Source organism: Haliotis rufescens, unplaced genomic scaffold (assembly GCF_023055435.1).
Source record: "Haliotis rufescens isolate VD_foot unplaced genomic scaffold, xgHalRufe1.0.p SCAF_60, whole genome shotgun sequence".
NCBI classification, from domain to species: domain Eukaryota; kingdom Metazoa; phylum Mollusca; class Gastropoda; order Lepetellida; family Haliotidae; genus Haliotis; species Haliotis rufescens.
The window spans coordinates 1,099,090-1,121,263 of record NW_025964335.1 but is presented as its reverse complement, the minus strand read 5'-3'; the positions used below and the strand labels follow the sequence as shown (position 1 = coordinate 1,121,263).

At 44.2% G+C, this 22,174-nt stretch overlaps 1 protein-coding gene across 1 annotated transcript in view; it reads right to left on the bottom strand.

Annotated features, from left to right (window-relative positions):
* LOC124127405 (ubiquitin carboxyl-terminal hydrolase 8-like) overlaps nt 1-22,174 on the bottom strand; it is a 50,581-nt gene that overhangs the window by 1,828 nt on the left and 26,579 nt on the right. Inside the window, exons 12-24 of the mRNA XM_048386760.1 lie at nt 21,087-21,270; nt 19,502-19,660; nt 18,117-18,273; nt 16,936-17,017; nt 15,740-15,870; nt 11,654-11,759; nt 11,342-11,446; nt 8,760-8,882; nt 7,146-7,259; nt 5,345-5,487; nt 4,781-4,910; nt 3,105-3,135; nt 1,267-1,355 (exon numbers count right to left, since the gene is read on the bottom strand). Coding sequence (XP_048242717.1) covers nt 1,267-1,355; nt 3,105-3,135; nt 4,781-4,910; nt 5,345-5,487; nt 7,146-7,259; nt 8,760-8,882; nt 11,342-11,446; nt 11,654-11,759; nt 15,740-15,870; nt 16,936-17,017; nt 18,117-18,273; nt 19,502-19,660; nt 21,087-21,270 — 1,554 coding nt within the window. The remainder of the gene's footprint in view (nt 1-1,266; nt 1,356-3,104; nt 3,136-4,780; nt 4,911-5,344; nt 5,488-7,145; nt 7,260-8,759; nt 8,883-11,341; nt 11,447-11,653; nt 11,760-15,739; nt 15,871-16,935; nt 17,018-18,116; nt 18,274-19,501; nt 19,661-21,086; nt 21,271-22,174) is intronic.

Here is a 22,174-nt window from a genome sequence, read left to right as displayed (position 1 = left end):
CCTGACAATCCAGTGATTGATATTGTGAGACACGATCCATGCTGTCTGGTATGATGACACACCATCAACCTAATATAAAGTCATTCTTAACATATGGATAGCGTATGTCACAGTCACCTTCAATACAACTAAATCAGAACAGCTAAGGCTAAAAAAAAATAATAGTCTTGGTTCTCAGGCACTGCCCACATCATCATAAAGTTCATTGCACGTTTCGTTTTTGTTTCCATTTTCAATTTTTTGTGTGCATTGTGTTCAAGTATTAGGATTTTTATATTTTTTTAAAAATTGGAAATAAAAACAAAACGTGCGGCAGACTCTATGTCGATCGGGTGGTGCCTGAGAACCAAGACTATTATTTTTTTTAGCCTTATACATAATCCAGTCTGGGCCTAGCGGACTAATAGTTCCATCTCAAAATATTTTCTCCGATATGATATGTCTCTGAATGATGGCCCGAAGACACGTCCATAAAAGATTGTGTCAGGTGAACCCCGAATGAAATTCGAGCGCTTAATCTAAATGAAAGACGTGAGGGTTCTTGAACTGTCAGATCTTAGATTTCTATATTATCTCATTGACTCGAAATTTCAATTTCAGCAAAAGAAAATCACCCTTATTAATATAAATATACCCTTGATAATACACCCTTTTGGGTGTTGATGCCCCGCCCTCAGAAACAACAGCTTTCTGTTTTTGCATTCGTCTTCATGATACAGAAATCTGATGTGCTTGTCTGAATGTTTTGCTCAAGTGTACCGAGAAATTAGAAGCTTTAGAAGATGCTGAGTGACTGTTCTTCATGGGTCTCAGTTTCAGTGAAAGACGTGATTTGAATGAGACCAATTGTTTGCATACAAGCAACAACTCACACACAGGTGACATACTCGTTAATCCGACATAATCATATGTAACCAACCATGTCAGATTAACGGACTGTAATTTATTTTAGCAAGTGTATTGTCTTGTATCGATACAGAAAAAAACCATATCATGTATCATATCGTCACATGTAAACTCACGATCATTTCACCCCTACTGGAGGCCTTCTCTACAATCCAAATGTCAGTGTGAAAATGAAAATCTAATCTTCACCATACTCGCTACATTTTGACTAGTAAACTAGCCAAATTTGAAATTAAGAGTGAATGATAAGGGGTGGTTGTCATAAACCTTTAATGTTAAAAGTCCAAACTAGTGGGTCCCTTGATTCAAAGAGCTCAGGACCCCTCTAAATTTAAAAACACTGCATCGATAAAAAGTTACCTTGACATTGGAACTTGACATTTCGTACACCTCGTGGTCATCGTATTTGTACCATTTCTTGGTGCAGGGGTTCCGACAGTACGCTGTGTCTGGAAAGGGAATAAGTGAGTGAGTGAGTTGTGTTTCATGCCTTCACAATATCGATCACTAGATTGTCTGGTCCACTCAATTAAATACAGGCCCCCATCATAATACACATGCAGCTGGGATAGCATTAAACAACATCTCATGTTGGCCAGTCTCCTGTCATCACCAAAGGTGAGGTGAGGTGAAATGGGGTTTAACATCGCGTCCAAGATTATTCCACTTTTATAGCGACGTGCATGTACGTGTGTGTGTGTGTGGCTGCTTGTACTAGTCCAGACTGATGCCAATTTATAGTGCTAGCTCACTAAGAAACCATGCCGCAGTATAACATGAATACCCCACTCAGACACAGTATACTGACTCCGAGCTGACCAGTCCTTGTTTTAGCCCCTTAATGCTGAGCGCCAGACAGGGTAACAACAAGTTCCATCTTTTAACGTCTTTTGGTATGACGCGGCCGGGGATCGAACCCCGGACCTTCCGCTCTCCGGGCGGACGCGGCATCACCGAAGGATGAATACACTCAAATAGGTAGTCATACAATTAAATAATAGATGAAATATCTTCAGGTGTTTTTTTGTTATTGAATGGTTAACAGATCAATCAACTGTTAAAAAACAGGAAAGTTGAAAAAAATACTATTTCTCAACTAATTGGGCTCTTATTTTTATTGCAAACTGAAAACCCTATTTAGCAATAAAATACTGTAAATCTTGAAATTAATTCTTCTCCAAATGAATACGACTGCTGACGCCTAACCAAAAATGCGATTCCCCAACCCATCCCCAGTGGAATGATACATATCCTTACCTCAATCAAATCAAACAACAAATACACTTATTAGTGCTGAGCATGCTGAGTAGAGCACTTCCGTAAAGACATTAAACAGTGTTTTAACAAAAACAACACACAGTTTATATGTTTACTCTGTTGACTGGCAATTTGATTAATTGGTTACAGGAGGTGAGATAGCTAATCTATACCCAACTCACAACTAACCCTTGGGATCGTGAAGGCGTTTGATCAGAAAGGGATCCAAGGGGTAAAGTTGTGTGTTCACAACACTAACCCTACCACAGCTAACCCTTGGGATCGTGAAGGCGTTTGATCAGAAAGGGATCCAAGGGGTAAAGTTGTGTGTTCACAACACTAACCCTACCACAGCTAACCCTTGGGATCGTGAAGGTGTTCGATCAGAAAGGGATCCAAGGGGTAAAGTTGTGTGTTCACTACACTAACCCTACCACAGCTAACCCTTGGGATTGTGAAGGCGTTTGATCAGAAAGGGATCCAAGGGGTAAAGTTGTGTGTTCACTACACTAACCCTACCACAGCTAACCCTTGGGATTGTGAAGGCGTTTGATCAGAAAGGGATCCAAGGGGTAAAGTTGTGTGTTAACTACACTAACCCTACCACAGCTAACCCTTGGGATCGTGAAGGCGTTTCATCAGAAAGGGATCCAAGGGGTAAAGTTGTGTGTTCACTACACTAACCCTACCACAACTAACCCGGTGAATCTAACAGGCACACAAAATCAGTCAAGCAGCCAAAGCCAGCTGGCACTAAAAGCTACAGTCGTTAAACCGCACTTTTGCCAGCAATATAACTGAGAGTTCCATATAGAATTGTGGCACATTAGAACACCCGGACAACAGTGCTCCCTTACAAAAACACTTCGTGAAGCATACAGAAATATGGATCACAATGTCTGGAAATATATTCATTTTTCCCAGTCCTTCAAACAACTTACAGTGGCCTCCTTCCATGGTTCCATAGTGATTCTGAAACACGAAAATAACACAGGTACAGAAGCTCACCTTCCTTCAGTGAATTAATGCAAACATGAAATTTATTAGGAAAATGCGAGTTATCCTTGATTGCTTTAATAAAGTCACATATTTTTATCGGCACATATTGGAGTTTTTTGTAATGTAATGTCAAGTTCACTGCACATGCTAGAAACAATGCCACACATAAGAAAGCTAAAAATAAATGAAAAATCCAGGGAAGAGAATAGGCATAGAAAATTCTGTCCCCATGTCAGTACATGTTTGAAGACCTGTGGAAGTATGGCCTAGGTTGGGGCCAAGAGAGGGGAAGAACTGGCCTAGGAGAGATAGAACTGGCTAGGCTGGTCTAGGCTGAACCTTCCCCACCTCCATTTGATGGGGAAAAAGTCTGGCCAGGGTTGGTGCTGAACCACCCTAGGCCGAACCTCACTGGGGACGAACTGACCTAGACCGAACCTTCCTCGGGGAAGAACTGGCCAGAGAATGTTTCATCCTGTTACACCCGCAGCCCATTGTCCATAGATAACCACATTTATTTTTTCGTTTGTTTACACTCGGTTCAGCTAATCTAATAAGAAGATGAATCACCCAATCTGAGACACAAGAAAGTTGGGTATACTTGCATTATACCAGATACCTGTCAGCCATCTTTGTTTGATGCTTCCAGTGACATGCGACAGTATGGAAAAATAGAGATTTAAAACTCACAATAGGCCAGTGCCTGTAATCTGGGAATCACCTTTGATTCAACAATGGCCATGGACACTCATATTTCACTAACCAGTAGAGCATGCTACCATAGCATCTATAACATCAATAAAGTCCGCCATCTACTTGGTACTCCCAACAGTTAAATTGTTGATGCAATGTCTTGTGACCTCCAAACTGGATTACTGCAATGCATTGTATGCTAATCTTCCCATGAAGGCCATATCAAAGCTACAACCCATTCAGAACTCTGCAGCTAGATGCATCTCTAAAGTTCCAAGATCCAATCACATCAGTCCTGTCCTCAAAGCACTACATTGGCTTCCAGTCTCCTTTCGTATAAACTATAAGATATGTATCATCACTCACGACTGCCTCAACAATAGCGACTATCCAGACTATCGCAAAGATCTCTTTGCCTTTGAATCTGAGAAACTCTGCCTCTAAGGAAACGTTTAAGTCTCTCCTCAAAACCCAATTCTTCACTTCAGCTTTACAATAGATCTCCTGATTGTTGGCATATGTACACAGACATTACTTTTTAACTTTGTCACAGCGCCAGTGAGCAATTGTCGATGGATGGATATTAGGCACTTTACAAATCAATTATTATTATTATTATTATAAAATGAAAACATAAAATGATTAAAATGGAAGTTCCATAATGGCGTGCAGCAACCTCATCAGTGTCATCGGGGCCAGATTTCGACAGATGTGTCGTAATTTTCATTAACTTTGGAAACTGAAAGTGACATTTACTATTTACTAAGTTTATTATTACAAGGACTTGTGTGAGACAAGCCCCTCTAACGCCCTGAAAATTTCACAGCTGAAAATGGTGGCTGAACAACTTCGAAACCGTTACTAAGGAAGGAGCTTGTGCACGTCTTAGCAACATGGCGGATTGTATACTACAGGTGGGACTTACCGAGATGCCATACAGGTTGTACTTCGTGGTGGACTTGGGGTCACTGACGTATTCTCGCATGTCCAGGTCTCCCACGGGGAAGTCCACGTAGCTCGTCGATTTCTGGGTCCACATCCCGTCACTCACAAATCTGAAGTACAACACAATGTTTTGTTTGTTGTTTTACGCCGCACTCAGCAATATTCCAGCTATATGACGGAGGTCTGTAAATAATCGAGTCTGGACCAGACAATCCAGTGATGACGTCCTGAGCATCGATCCACGCAGTTGGGATATGATGTCATGCATCAACCAAGTCAGCGAGCCTGACCACCCAATCCCATTAAACACCTCTTACGACAAGCATTGTCGCCTTTTACGGCAAACATGAGTTGCTAAAGACCAATTCTACCCCGGATCTTCACAGGTCTCAACGCTTTTCAAGCATACAAGCACCTTGCTATTTGTAAGATAGTGATTGGTAATTGTTACTTTTTGCTGAAGATTTAGGTCTGAATTGGCCTCTGAGAAGGTCAAGATAAATCCCTGTTTGATGAAACAAAGCACATGTGAAAATCTACTAACCTGTTGAGACCGATGAGCAGAATGGGAGGAAGCTTCCAGATGTCGATTTTCTTGACAGCATCTCTCTCGACGCGACACTTGGGGCACTTCCACTTACAGCTGCCTGTCATCATCTCCGGGCTGATGAACTTCTGGATACACTCCTGCAGGAAACAGTGATTAATTAACTTGGTCCTTGTAAGAATAAGAATATACAGGGTAGAATAGGTCTTCAGCAACCCATGCTTGTCTCCCCCGTGAACATCCGGGGTAGAATAGGTCTTCAGGAACCCATGCTTGTCTCCCCCGTGAACATCCGGGGTAGAATAGGTCTTCAGGAACCCATGCTTGTCTCCCACGTGAAGATCCGGGGTAGTATAGGTCTTCAGCAACCCGTGCTTGCCATAAAAGGCGATTATGCTTGGTAAGAGGCGACTAGAGGGATTGGGTGGTCAGGCTTGCTGACTTGGTTGATACATGTCATCGTATCCCAATTGCGTGGGTTGATGCTCATGATGTCAATCACTGGCTTGTCTGGTCCAGACTTGTTTATTTACAGACCGCCGTCACATAGCTTGAATATTGCTAAGGGCGGCGTTAAACAACAAGCAAACAAACAAAAGGTCATGAGGATAAAAAAAAACACACCAAAAAACAATAGTGTGGGAGAAGAGTAAAGTTTAGAGCTGACGGGGAACCAACAGACAAAGCCCAACGGCATGTGGTAAGGTCAGGTGAACTGGGGTTTAACGTTTTTTTTCGCTTATATAACAATGGCCATGCATATGGGTGTGGCTGGTTGTACTAGTCTGGATTTATGGCGAGTTTACAGTGTTAACTTACTGAGATACCATAACGAAGTTTAACATAGGAGTGAGTGTTTATGTTTTTTCGCCACTTTTAGCAATATTCCAGCAATATCACGGCGGGGGACACCAGAAATGGGCTTCCCACATTGTACCCATGTCGGGAATCGAACTCGGGTCTTAAGCACGACGAGCAAATGCTTTAACCACTAGGCTACCCGACCGCCCCATGGCATGTGGTGAGGTCAGGTGAACTGGGGTTTAACGTCTCATTGGCGATTTTTTCACTCATATAACAATGGCCAGGCATATTGGTGTGGCTGGTTGTACTAGTCTGGATTTAAATTGCCGAGTTTACAGTGTTAACTTACTGAGATACCATAACGAAGTTTAAAATGGGAGTGAGTGAGTATGGTTTTACTCTGCTTTTAGCAATATTCCAGCAATATCACGGCGGGGGACACCAGAAATGGGCTTCCCACATTGTACCCTTGTCAGAAATTGAACCTGGGTCTTCGGCGTGACGAGCGAGCGCTTTAACCACTAGGCTACCCGACTGCCCCTAAGTTTAACATTTCTAGGGCTTCGGTCCTGCCCAACACTGAAACACATGTTACATGTGGTGTTGCAAGAGACTTTGTTCGAAATATTCCTCTGTTCAGCCATAAATGGGTACCCAGTACTGTGTTAAGGGGGGCGGTCGGGTAACCAAGTGGTAAAGCATTCCCTCGTCACACTGAAGACCCGGGTTCGATGACGCGGTAAGACACAGCTGGGGATCGAACCACAGAGCTTCATGTTGAGCTGAAGATGGAGTCATCCACAAGGCAGGGAAACAACAAGTTTTAACGTCTTTGGTATGACGCGGTAAGACACAGCTTTGGGATTGAGTCACACAGCTTCTGCTTCCCGGCAGATTGAACCCCATGTTGAGCTGAAGATGGAGCCATTCACTAGGCTCTTTAACTCCCCTTAATTTCTGTCTGAGAGTTTGAGGGCCTGTTGCTCGTACTCACCCGTAGAGAACACTTGGACTGTGGTGGGAGAGGCAGAGAGAGAAACATGAACGCCTGGAACGTCACTGACTTCTTGCCACAGTGTTTACACTGCAGCGTGGACTTCAACTGGCCCTGTTGGTAGAAGCAATCTCATAATGATATAGTATTGAAATTAGAGCTGGGACGATACACCAACTGTGCGATCTGATATGTATCACTTTACCTTGTTCAGGATTCAATACATATCACAATAGTATCTGCTCTTATATGTGGTGCGTAAGCCATCTTTTTCATAGACACGATAGTCAAATACTTAGCACACTGACGAAGTATGGCGCAATGGATGAAAAAGTAAACGTTTAAATCGATATTTTTTACTTAGTGTGTGACTGTGATCAATACTTGTATTGGGAAGTAAAATATCGCCATCCACTGATGCATCAGTGTATCGTCCCACCATTAATTGAAATACAGGGCACATCTACAATGACATAACATTAGCTTTTAGATATTAACATGAAATTCTTAATTCAATAAGCGAGAACTAAGGTCCGATGACATCCCACGTCAGAACGACCTTTCATCCGACCAATCAGAGCGTTGCTTACCAGATCATAAAAGGGACAGTCGGAATGTGATTTCTAACCTTGCAACCTTGAAAACTTTAACACAAGGTATCCCGAACGATAGTTACGGGCTTAACGACTGAATCCATACAATCTAGACCATCTATTAGCCATTCCAGAGTGTTTTTTTGTTTAGGCTTCAAATATTTTATCGAGAATTTGTCAAAATATGTTTCGAAGCGTTGTCGCCAATTTGAAATTAGTGCCGTAAAGCACGAGAAAGCTGCCTTCTGATTGTCTAATGTGGACTTCTTGTCAGTCATTTCATTGGTCGGTCAAAGTTCGCGCAAGGTCGGTCTGACATGACCTGTAACGGGATGCCTCAGATCTTTGTTTAGAGGTAGCGAGAACTAAGATCGGATTTTAATGAGATTGTTCTTAATTCTGTTGTGGGAATTTTTAATGACATTTGTTGCAGCTTGGGGCCAAATATGGGTTTCTGAGCAGGTCCAGATGAATCCCTGTACATATTTCCAAACATAATGATGGATCACAAGAACTGTACTAACTGCCATCTAAAAGAAAGATCTTTTTTATTCACAATGAAACCCATGGAGATTCGGGATATTACTGGTCTTTAGCAACTCATGCTAGTCGTAAAAGGCGACTAACAGGATCTGGTGGTCAAGCTTGCTGACTTAGTTGATGCAGGTCATTGTATCCCAATTGCGTAGATCCATGATCATGATGTCAATCACTGGATTGGAATGTCTGGTCCGGACTCAATTTATTTACAGACCACCTTCATATGGCTAGAATATTGGTGAGTGCGAAAAACAAACAAATATTCACAATGAAATATGCTGTCTCTTGCTGTCATGGCTATAGAATTAGCCTGCACAACTTGGATCAGAAGAACCCTGGATCGAACCCCATCAGGGCATTTAAAAATGTGATGGTTGCTACATATCCATGTGGGGATACACACCTAGGTCCTCGACGTAATGAGTCGATATTTAAACCACAAGGCTACCCCACCGCTACTATCAGACACAGGACACATTACCTGGAAGAGTTCAACAATGATGGACTTGTGCAGACGTTTGTGGTCTTGCCAGGCCAGCTCTGCTGCCCGGTTGTCCGGCAGATGGTCGTTCTCCTGCTCTCGTATCTTGGGTCGAACTTTCACCTAGGACAAATAATCATCTGTCTACACAACAAAGTGGCCAATATGTTAGTTCTGTCAGAGTCTTTTATGTAATTGGTAACTAATAATTTTACTACATTTCTCATTCAGAGCCCGACTACTAACCTTGTTCAGTCCCTGTTAACAGTCCCTCTCCCTAGTCCAGAAATTCGGACAATATGCAACCCTACATCCAGTCCTTACATATTGCTGAGAAACTAACCCCTATGTTCTGCCAACTACTCATCTCGTAAAACCCCTACGTTCAGCCCTGCAACTTCCCCTGTTATACCCCTATGTTCAGCCCCGCGACATCCCCTGTTAAACCCCTATGATCAGCCCAGCAACATCCCCTGTTATACCCCTACGTTCAGCCCCGCAACATCCCCTGTTATACACCTATGTTCAGTTCCGCGACATCCCCTGTTAAACCCCTATGTTCAGCTCTGCGACATCCCCTGTTAAACCCCTACGTTCAGCCCTGCAACATCCCCTGTTAAACCCCTATTTTCAGCTCCGTGACATCCCCTGTTAAACCCCTACGTTCAGCCCTGCAACATCCCCTGTTAAACCCCTATGTTCAGCTCCGCGACATCCCCTGTTAAAACCCCTACGTTCAGCTCTGCAACATCCCCTGTTAAACCCCTATTTTCAGCTCCGCGACATCCCCTGTTAAACCCCTATGTTCAGCCCTGCAACATCCCCTGTTAAACCCCTATGTTCAGCTCTGCTACATCCCCTGTTAAACCCCTATGTTCAGCCCTGCAACATCCCCTGTTAAACCCCTATGTTCAGCTCCGCGACATCCCCTGTTATACCCCTACGTTCAGCCCTGCAACATCCCGTTAAACCCCTACGTTCAGCACCGCTACTTCCCCTGTTAAACCCTATGTTTAGCCCTGCGACTTCCCCTGTTAAACCCTACGTTCAGCCCTGCAACTCCCCCTGTTAAACCCTATGTTCAGCCCTGCAACTTCCCCTGTTAAACCCTATGTTCAGCCCTGCGACTTCCCCTGTTAAACCCTATGTTCAGCCGTGCAACTTCCCCTGTTAAACCCCTCTGTTCAGCCATACGTTCAGCCCCGCAACATCCCCTGTTATACCGCTATGTTCAGACCCACTACTTCCCCTGTTAAACCCCTATGTTCAGCCCTGCAACTTCCCCTGTTAAACCCCTATGTTCAGCTCTGCTACTTCCCCTGTTAAACCCCTACGTTCAGCACCGCTAATTCCCCTGTTAAACCCTATGTTCAGCCCCGCGACTTCCTCAGTTTTACCCCTACGTTCAGCCCCGCGACTTCCTCTGTTAAACCCCTACGTTCAGCCAAACGTTCAGCCCTGCGACTTCCTCTGTTAAACCCTATGTTCAGACCCACTACTTCCTCTGTTAAACCCCTATGTTCAGCCATACGTTCAGCCCTGCGACTTCCCCTGTTAAACCCGTACGTTTAGACCCGCGACTTCCCCTGTTAAACCCCTATGTTCAGCCCCGCTACTTCCCCTGTTAAACCCCTATGTTCAGCCCCACGACTTCCCCTGTTATACCCCTATGTTCAGCCCCGCTACTTCCCCTGTTAAACCCCTATGTTCAGCCCCGCTACTTCCTCTGTTAAACCCATATGTTTAGACCCACTACTACCCCTGTTAAACCCCTATGTTCATCCCTGCTACTTCCTCTGTTAAACCCCTACATTCACCCCGCTACTTCCTCTGTTAAACCCCTATGTTCAGCCCCGCTACTTCCTCTGTTAAACCCCTATGTTCAGCCCCGCTACTTCCTCTGTTAAACCCCTACGTTCAGCCCCGGGACATCCCGTTAAACCCCTACGTTCAGCCCTGCGACTTTCCCTGTTAAACCCGTACGTTTAGACCCACTACTACCCCTGTTATACCGCTATGTTCAGACCCACTACTTCCCCTGTTAAACCCCTACGTTCACCCCGCTACTTCCTCTGTTAAACCCCTATGTTCAGCCTCGCTACTTCCCCTGTTATACCCCTACGTTCACCCCGCTACTCACCTCGTTCAGCCCCTATGTTCAGCCCCTATGTTCAGCCATACGTTCAGCCCTGCGACTCTCCCTGTTAAACCCGTACGTTTAGACCCACTACTACCCCTGTTATACCGCTATGTTCAGACCAGCTAATTCCCCTGTTATACCCCTACGTTCACCCCGCTACTCACCTCGTTCAGCCCTACGTTCAGCCCTGCGACTCTCCCTGTTAAACCTGTACGTTTAGACCCACTACTACCCCTGTTATACTGCTATGTTCAGACCCACTACTACCCCTGTTATACCGCTATGTTCAGACCCACTACTACCCCTGTTATACCGCTATGTTCAGACCCACTACTACCCCTGTTATACCGCTATGTTCAGACCCACTACTACCCCTGTTATACCGCTATGTTCAGCCCTGCGACTTCCCCTGTTAAACCCCTATGTTCACCCCGCTACTCACCTCGTTCAGCCCCTCGTGGAGTCCATCCAGGAGGAAGGTGAGGAACTCCTGCGAGTCCTGCTGCTGGTACCCGGCAAACATGGGGTTGTACTTCCCTACTGTGTTCTATAACAGAGGATGACAGGACAGAGTACAAATAGTTCCCTCTTCACTCTACAGAAATTCTGCAACAACGTACACCAGATGATTAAATACTTGATTCGAATAGGTCCGAATGACAAAACCATTCCTCTAACCAAAACAGTTAACTTGACAGCCACATTACCATGGAAGCTAGCATTAATAGCACTTTGTCTACGTTCAGTGTCCTACCTTCAGATCTCTGGGCGTGATGCATCTGTACTGGCCTTTCCACAATGCCTTCAGGACAATAGCATAGTCGTCCACCATCTCACCATGCATGCCTTCTGAGCTCTCCCTGACAACACCAAGCAGGGCATTTCAGACACGGGCTTCACACATTGTACCCATGTCGGGAATCGAACCCAGGTCTTTGGCGTGACGAGCGAACGCTTTAACCACTAGGCTACCAGACCGCCCCTATCATGCTTATAACATCTAGACATTATCACATAAGGGTACATGATTGTTTAAGAACTTTCCAATATTTTCAAATGCACATGCAGTTAGGAAATTCTCAACACTGAAGCCATATACGTCACAGTGCTTCAATGTTGAGAAAAATATGTTGATCATGAGTGAGAGAGTGAGTGAGTTTGGTTTTACGCCGCTTTTAGCAATATTCCAGCAATATCACGGCGGGGGACACCAGAAATGGGCAGCACACATTGTACCCATGTCGGGATTCGAACCCGGGTCTTCGGCGTGACGACCGAACGCTTTAACCACTAGGCTACCCGACCTCCACTGTTGATCATGATGTCAAAACTGATTACATGACGTCACCTGAACAATAGACTGCCGTCAGTGAAGTTTCTCTGGGGGGTTGAAATTTCATACATTTTTCATTTTCTCTCTTAAAATGTTAATGAATTATATACAGAAAAACGTACTCAATACTCCGAATTGTGGATTATCTGCCCCTTGTTAATGACTGCTCTAAGTCCCTAGACATAGCTTGGGACTTGACGACCGTTCATTCAATCAGGACAGATAATCTGTAATTCTTTGAAGCTTGTAGGTTATTCTCCAGTTATCTTATAAGTGGACGTTTTGTACTGATTTTTTCAAATATAACTCATGGGTATACATTAATTCTGATACTCATATGTTAATGAGTGAGTCGGGTTTAACACCGCTTTTAACAGTATTCCAGTTATATCGCGGCCTGTCAGCTTAATGTGGGAGGAAAGCCATAGTGATGCAGGTCTTAGAAGTTTACCACTTCGGTGAAACCCACGAACAGGGGATAGACTAGGAATGGTGCTGACAAACCTAGAAACATAGTTGGGGCGAACCGCACTCATATGTAGCTCGTAGGTTATAAGCGGATGTTTTTAACTGATTTCACACAAAAAACGTAAGTTTTCACATGAAGTCTGACACTCATATGAATATCATTGACATGATATAGTTTGCTTCAATGAAGAAATAGTCTCTTCTGTATGGAGTATGTTTGTTTGCTTGTTTGTTTGTTGTTTAACGCCGCACTCAGCAATATTCCAGCTGTGTAATGGCGGTCTGTCAATAATCGAGTCTGGACCAGACACTCCAGTGATTGACATCATGAGCATTGATCCACGTAATTGGGATACGATGACATGCATCAACCAAGTCAGCGAGCCTGACCGCCCGATCCTATTCGTCACCTCTTACGACAAGCATGGGTTGCTGAAGACCAGTTCTATCCCAGTTCTTCATGGGAGCGAAGTTTAGAGAGCGAGTTTAGTATTGAACAATATGAGGACAATGATGAGGACAGTTATGCCACTTAAAGGGGAAGTGTACACGCAAAAATCACTTTCTTTCTTTTTCTAAACAAAACGCAATTTTAGAATTAATTAGTATCTGTGTTTGAAAATATACACTCATTTTTTTTCACAGTGAAAGTAGGAAGCTCACAATAGTGTTAAAATGATATGCCGTTATGAGGCCTTCGTTTGACGAGCGAAATAGGCCTGAGTTATCCCCCTTAGATTATGACGTAATTGGTGCCAATTCAACTGGATCCCTGTCTATTCTCAACGCAAAAGATATCAAGGACCAGTTTGCGGTCAAACAACATGGTCTACGACACACTCCGGCGCAGTAGTGACTCAGCATAACACTATGCTGGCTGGCATCTGAGACGCTAGAATCACACACCTGTACCTACACCACGTGAAGCGGCTCTATCAAAGCATGATGACGTCATAATGTTTATCAATTGGCACCAATGACGTCATATTGCAAGGGGCATAAGCCATGGTGTTTTTGTTATGGAAATAGAACACTTGGTAAATGTGAAAAATATAAATCGTTTTAATGCAAAAAATATGTTAATTAAATATGATGTTTTTATATTTTTGTCTATGACACTTCTATGTTAACACTTTTAATGTGGAAAAAGTACAAGAAAAATTGGTTAATTTCCGTGTGAACTTGCCCTTTAAATACACAAACTAGGAGAGGATGGTGGGGTAGTGTAGTGGTTAAAGTGTTCGCTCGTCACGCTGAAGACCTGGGTTCAATTCCCGACATGGGTACAATGTGTGAAGCCCATTTTTAGTGTTCCTCGCCATGATATTGCTGGAATATTTCTTACAGCTGCATAAAACCATACTTACTCACTAACTAAGTGGGTACTATTTTAAATTATCAAACCACTGGCACCAACCAGTCAGCTACCCATAGGCTCCACTGGGAATATGATGATGAGAGTGCGACTTTGGTTTAACACCCCTTTGAACACTGATTTCAGTGATATCATGCACGCCAGTTTACTATGGGTGATGTCGGGGAAACCTATTAGCATGGGGATGGTGCTGGCAAATAATCATAAACATCAGGGCAATAGGATTCTGCCACACCAAAGGGACACAACTCTGCACAAAGAATTGCAGAAGTTTTGCTTCGGTGTTGAAAATGTCACATAGCTAACTGGGTAAGACATGTGTCATCTTAACTATAATAACATCATAACAAATCATAGGCCACAAATCAGTCCAAATTAAGCAGAGAGAATGTGGATTGTGACTGTTTTCAACAGCCTGACTCCTGAGCATTTCTAGGGCTTCGGTCACGCGCCACACTGAAACACATGTTACATGTGGTGTTGCAACAGACGTTGTCTGAAATATTCCTCTGTTCAGGTGAGGTGAGGTGAAATTGGGTTTAACGTCGCGTCTAAGATTATTGCACTTTATAACAACGTGCATGTACGTGTGTGTGTGTATGTGGCTGCTTGTACTAGTCCGGACTGATGCCGATTTATAGTGCTAGCCCACTGAGATACCATGCCGCAGTTTAACATGAATACCCAACAGTATACTGACTCTGAGCTGACCAGTCCTTGCTTTTAGCCCCTTAATGCTGAGTGCCAGACAGGGTAACAACAAGTACCATCTTTTAACGTCTTTTGGTATGACCTGGCCGGGGATCAAAGCCCGGACCTTCCGCTCCCTGGGCGGACGCTCTACCACTAGACCACGGAGGCGGTCTTCCTCTGTCCAGCCGTAAATGGGTACCCAGTACTGTGAGGTGAGGTGAAATTGGGTTTAACGTCGCGTCCAAGATTATTGCACTTATATAGCGACGTGCATGCACGTGTATGTGTGTGTGTGGCTGCTTGTACTAGTCCGGACTGATGCCGATTTATAGTGCTAGCTCACTGAGATACCATGCCGCAGTTTAACATGAATACCCCACTCAGACACAGTATACTGACTCCGAGCCGACCAGTCCTTGTTTTAGCCCCTTAATGCCGAGCGCCAGACAGGGTAACAACAAGTACAATCTTTTAACGTCTTTTTGTATGACGCGGCCCGGGATCGAACCCTGGACCTTCCGCTCTCCGGGCGGACGCTCTACCACAAGACCACGGAGGCGGTCCCCAGTACTGTGTTAAGGGGGGCGGTCGGGTAGCCTAGTGATAAAGCGTTCGCTCGTCACACTGAAGACCCGGGTTTGATTCCCGACATGGGTACAATGTGTGAAACCACCGTGATATTGCTGGAATATTGCTAAAAGCGGCGTAAAACCATACTCACTCACTCACTCACTGTGTTAAGGTAATGTGACTGGTACTCTTCTAGGGCCTCACAGGCAGCTTGGGTTGTATACTCCCCAGGGAGTTGAGAATAGAATTCAAGTGCACACTGATACACTGACTGGAAGCATGTTTAGGGGTTGTATTTAGCACATCATAAATAGACATATTCTCATTATTTTCATTATAATGGTATCAGTGGCATGTGAAATAATTAGATATGTGTTTCCAACCATGGTAACTTGTTTTACCTGTTGATGTCGTTCAGGTACAAGTCGTTAAGGAAGTAGGCTACGAGTGGAGTACAGTTATTGAGGCACTGGATGGTGGAGTTCATGTAACACGTGTTGCCAAGGTTACGCAGACCGGTCAACGCAGGACCCTGTCAATCACAAGAACAATACATATATTAGCATAATTAGGAGAGAAAAATAAATATTAATATTTTTTCTCAAACCAAGGATTTCAAACTATGTGCCCTTGGTAGACAAAATTGTGAAATTAGTATTTTTTTCTAAATTTTGGACACCGCTTTTAACAGTATTCCAGGTATATAACGGCCTGTCAGCTTAACATGGGAGGAAAGTCCGAAGTGATGCAGGTCTAAGACGTTTACCACTTCGGTGAAACCCACGAGCACAGGTATGGTGATGACAAACCTAGAAAACATAATCGGGGCAAACCGGGATTCAAACCCACAATCATAGGTATCTGGCATGTCCAAGTGACGCGAATTGCGCCGCCTAAGATGACTGGGCCCTTATCGGCAAAGGGGTGGTGGGAAGCCTAGTGGTTAAAGCGTTCACTCATCATGCAAAAGACCCAGTTCAATTCCAAAAGGGGTACAATGTGTGAAGCCCATTTCTGGTGTCCCCCCGTGATATTGCTGGTATAGTGCTCAAAGTGGCGTAAAACCCACAGCGGTAGAAACTAACATTTTCAGTCCACTTGTCTTCATAATGATACCTATAGCAAAACCCTTTAGAAGGCCAAATTGCCACTAGTCCTTATGACACCTTAACTATTGGGCAGTTTGCCAAGGACTACAGGACTGGTGCCAATTTCTAACGCTGACCCAACTAACTCACTCACTTACAACTTATCGGCAATCAAGGACAGAATATCTTTCGCTCGTGAAATCTATAGCTTCTTGCCAAGGACTTAAGAAGGGCAAATTGCCATTAGTCCTTCTGACACCTTAACTATTCAGCAATTTGCCAAAGACTACAGGACTAGTGCAAATTTCTGACCCTGACCCAACTACTCACTCACAACTTATCGGCAATGAAGGACAGAATTTCTTTCGCTCGTGAAAGACAGCTTCTTGTAACGTCATGTCTCAAAATGAAGCTATGGGAAAGAATTGGTCAAGAGTATTTACACATACTACACTGGCTAATGGAGGATGTATGTCATCTGTGTGATTCTTAAACACAGTGTAACTTACCACACTGCCGTAGACGGGGTTGAGGTCTCGCCTCTTCACCACATACTGCCTCTGGACCGGCTTACTGACCGGAGGCTCAAATCTAAACATCGAAACATTGACTGAGTGGAGTTAAAAGTTTTATAGAACACTGGAGCATGGACATAGAGGTTGGTTGCTTCGTTGTTTAACGCCGCACTCAGAAATATTCCAGCTATGTGATGGCGGTCTGTAAATAATCGAGTCTGGACCAGACAATCCAGTGATTGATATGACCATCGATCCACGCAATTGGGATTGATGACATGCATCAACCAAGTCAGCGAGCCAGACCATCCGATCCCGTTAGTCGCCTCTTACGACAAGCATAGTCACCTTTTACGGCAAGAATGGGTTGCTGAAGATCTATTCTACCCCGGATCTTCACGGGTCCATGGATATAAAGGAAACTATTTCAGTTAGTCTCACTGTTTCAAGTTTTCTATTTTTTGTGTGAAGAGCCCATAGCATTGTCACAAATAATGGGATTCAATTCATAGGTTCCTGGTACGCCTAAGGGATGCTACTCTGCACAGCAATGTACCTTTGACTACCATCTGGGCCCCCAGCATCAGACACATGTCTGTCTGAAGCATCCTTTCTCATGTGTCAACATTTCTTTAGTTACTTAAGTTTGATGTCGTCCTCCAGCTTTACCAAGGCTTAATTAAATAAAAGAATTGGTTCTCAGGCAATGGCTTTTGAAATACAGTGCAGGCCGACAGTGTTTTTTTCTTCTTTTTTGTTCTTAAAGCAAGTTTGTAACAAAAATTTGGTTTACAATAATTTTGACGAAATCATGTTGTTCTTAAGTATTGTAGCATTTCAGTGCCAGGGTCGTGTATTGGAGACGCAGAATATTTCAAGATTTTTTTTGGGGGGGGGAATGGAAATATAAACAAAACTTGAGGTCGACTTTATGATGATGCAGGGGATGCCTGAGAACCAAGACAATTATTTATTTTCAGCCCCATGTTTTACCTCTGTGGGGCGGTCGGGTAGCCGAGTGGTTAAAGCGTTCGCTCGTCACGCCGAAGGCCCGGGTTCGATTCCCGACATGGGTACAATGTGTGAAGCCCATTTCTGGTGTCCCCCGCCTTGATATTGCTGGAATATTGCTAAAAGCGGCGTAAAACCATACTCACTCACTCACTCAGTCTTACCTCTGTAAGGGTTTGCTGGCACGGTCAATATTGGGCATATGGAACGGCTTGTCTCCTTCTTCAACTAGCTGTTTCATGATGTCAGGAGATGAGAAGGATCGACTCAGGCCCCTGGACGACTGGGCAGGCTCCTCTTTCAGCTTGGTGGTGAACGTACCTGCAAAATGGAGGCCTTTACTGGAGGTGGAACGATACATGGGGGAGCAATAAGGTACATCCGATACAATGGGTGTGATACAATTGGTAGTCTGGACCAGACAATCTAGTGATTGACATCATGAGCATCGATCTACACAATTGGGATACAATGACATGCATCAACCAAGTCAGCAAGCCTGACCACGTTAGTCGCCTCTAATTGACAAGCATGGTCGCCTTTTACACCAAGCATGGGTTGCTGAAGACCTAATCTACCCCGAATCTTCACGGTCCTCAGGTTGGGATGCAATACTACATCATTGTATCGTTACTCCCCTAGTGTTTAATTGAAGTTGGTTGGTTTGTTGTTTAACGCCACACTCAGCAATATTCCAGCTATATGATGGCGGTCTGTGTAAACAATCGAGTCTGGACCAGACTATCCAGTGATTAATATCATGAGCATCGATCCACGCAAATGGGATCGATGACATGCATCAACCAAGTCAGTGAGCCTGACCACCAGATCCCGTTAGTTGCCTTTTACGACAAGCAGATTCACCTTTTACGGCAAGCATGGGTTGCTGAAGACCTAATCTACCCCGAATCTTCACGATCCTTAGGTTGGGATGCAATACTACATCATTGTATCGTTACTCCCCTAGTTGTCAATACACCACAAGTTTCCACCTGATGATAGGATACACGCCATGCCTACCAATATATCAGTTCATGTTTAAATTCTGTAGTGATTTTCAAAAGGTAATATTTTTTAATGTTTGTAAGTTTAAGTTATGTCACAGCTTACATATGTTTTTTTGTCGTTTAACGCCGCACTCAGCAATATTCCAGCTATTTGACAGCTGTCTGTAAATAATCACATCTGGACCAGACATTCGAGTGATCACATCATGAGCATTGATCCACGCAGTTGGGACACAATGACATGCATCCACCATGTCAGCGAGCCTGACCACCCAATCCCGTTAGTCACTTCTTATGACACAGCTTAGAGCTTAATGTAGGAGGAAAGCCCTAGGTGACGCAGGACCTAGTCGTTTACCACTTTGGTGAAACCCATGAGCATGGGTCTGGTGCTAATGATAAAGGCGAGACTGGGATTTGAACCTAGAACACAGGATCCCGGCTTGCCTAAGGGAAGCAATTCTACATTGGGAAGTGTGGCACTATAAGAGAACAGGCCTCTTGGGCCACTTGGGCCACTTGTAATGTGACTGACCACGTACCTGCTGTAGAAGCTGGCTGAGCGTTGACGGGCGGCTCCCACTGCGTTGTGCCGACGTTGTGGTTGATGTAGAAGTATCTGTTGGTGCTTTTGTCCAGCCTTTTCTCCCACCCCACAGGCAGGTTGTTGGACGGGACCTGCTTCCACTGGGGCTTCGGCTCTACAACAGTCACAACACGACAACAGTCAGAACATTGTATACTCCCTAGGGAGTATCAGCCTCTGAGCAGAACTAGATAAATCCCTGTGTTTTTACTGACATTTGCTGCGGACTTGGGGCCGAATCACAGCCTCTGAGCAGAACTAGATAAATCCCTGTGTTTTTACAGACATTTGCTGCGGACTTGGGGCCGAATCACAGCCTCTGAGCAGAACTAGATAAATCCCTGTGTTTTTACAGACATTTGCTGCGGACTTGGGGCCGAATCACAGCCTCTGAGCTGAACTAGATAAATCCCTGTATTTTTACAGACATTTACTGCGGACATTGGGCCGAGTATCAGCTTCTGAGCAGGTCTAGATAAAACCATGTTTAAGCTGCTCTCAGTAATATTCCAGCTGTATGACGGTGGCCTGTAAATAATGGAATCTGGACCAGGCAAACCAGTGATTTATGTTATGTAAGACGACATGCAACCAAGTCACTGAGACTGACCACCCGATCAATCGAGTACCCTCCTACTACAAGCATGGGTTGCTGGGAATTAATAAAACCCATTATTACTTGCCCGTGAAGAGATCACCTGTTTAATAAACATACGGCTGTATTACACATTGTGTAATACCAAAACGCGTGCTTATGTACTCTCGGAACACGTTTCACGAACAAATATTGAAAGCTCTCAACATCCCTTGGCTTATTCAACGACACTGCGTGTGGAGATGATAGATCACTGAGAGGAGCTTATGCACACTCGATGACCCCAGCAACCGTGTTGCTAGGCTGACGTCACATGGCATTGTTTCGCTCAAGGATCTTGCAACAAAATTCCACAAATTACGTCATCGGGTATTGTGACGTGATTGTAAACCTTGAGCTGCAAGGCCCCGTTCCACAAGGCGATCGTACTGTAGCGCAACGACAGTCGCTGGTCCAAGTTAAAGTATGTGAGTTGCGATAACCTTAACGCTACGATAATTTTGGGGAACGGACGCCTGAATTCTAAAGGTGGGCCGTTGGGTATGGTATTAAATTCATACGTTTCAACTTTTGACGTGTTTGAAGTATTATTGTGTTAAACTCAATTGGATTATGCCGTGGATCGTGTAGGAGTCAGCCTATTCACTATCAACAGTATAATTCTAAAAACGTTATAAATGGCAAGTAATAAATAAAATACTAAACTCGCCCCCGTGTAAAACCAATTTTATGAAACTCGTCAATAGTTGTGGTATCTGACTTGCTTTCGCTCGTCAGATACCACATCTATTCACTCCTTTCATAAAATTGGTATTACACGGGAGCGAGTTTAGTATTCTATATTTATCTCCCAGGATACATAATTAAGTCTACAATATCTAATGTTTGCTCAGTACTTAATGAAAAATAGCCAAGTTTTGACCCACATTCAACCACACATTTTTACCATTGACTTTCTTCATTTTCTCCTCTGCTATCCTCCGAGCTTCTTCAGCCCGAGCCTTCTCCGCGGCAGCCATTTTCTGATCCTTCTCAGCCTTGGCTCTCTCTGCCTCCTCGTGTTTCAGCCGCTCCGCCAACTCCTCGTCGGCTTTCATCTTCTCCTCACGCTCTCGCTGCTCCTTCAGCTTCTGAGGACACACAGACAGATATATTCACAACCAAAACTCCATCTCCCAAACGTTTTGCTTCCATAGAGTGAGTGAGTTGAAAGTTTACCTTGCATCAACAATAATGCATCCATATCGCGATGAAAACGTGTTTATTTTTATTAAATACCAGTCAACAAAGGACAGCAACACAGGATGATAAATGTCTAGTTTAAGTATAAACCAAACCAGACCAAAATTAAAACAAATAATTATTCAGTAATCATGGTACAGTAAGGTAAGGTGAAATTGGGTTTAACGTCACGTCCAAGATTATTGCACTTATATAGCGACGTGCATGCACGTGTGTGTGTGTGGCTGCTTGTACTAGTCCGGGCTGATGCCGATTTATAGTGCTAGCTCACTGAGATACCATGCCGCAGTTTAACATGAATACCCCACTCAGACACAGTATACTGACTCCGAGCCAACCAGTCCTTGTTTTAGCCCCTTAATGCTGAGCGCCAGACAGGGTAACAACAAGTACCATCTTTTAACGTCTTTTGGTATGACGCGGCCAGGGATCGAACTCCGGACCATCCGCTCTCCGGGCGGACGCTCTACCACAAGACCACGGAGGCGGCTTGGTAGAGTAAAATAAAGCCAGGCTATACACTAAGTTGTTTGAGGGGTGACAAAATACACACAGTTTATGGACAACAGCTTCTTTATTTACATTTTGGTATAGATCCTTATAAGCATGTCAAGCCTTTACCAGTTGTTATTCATAAATTGTGGCTATTTACGCTTTAGACAGACAGACCACCAGCACCCAAAGCTAGACCACCTTGCAGGGGGCTTACAGTGCTTTTGCTTCCTGCAGGATTCCCCAGCAGGACTTATGGTTTTGTTCGTTATTTTACGCCACACTCAGCAATATTCCAGC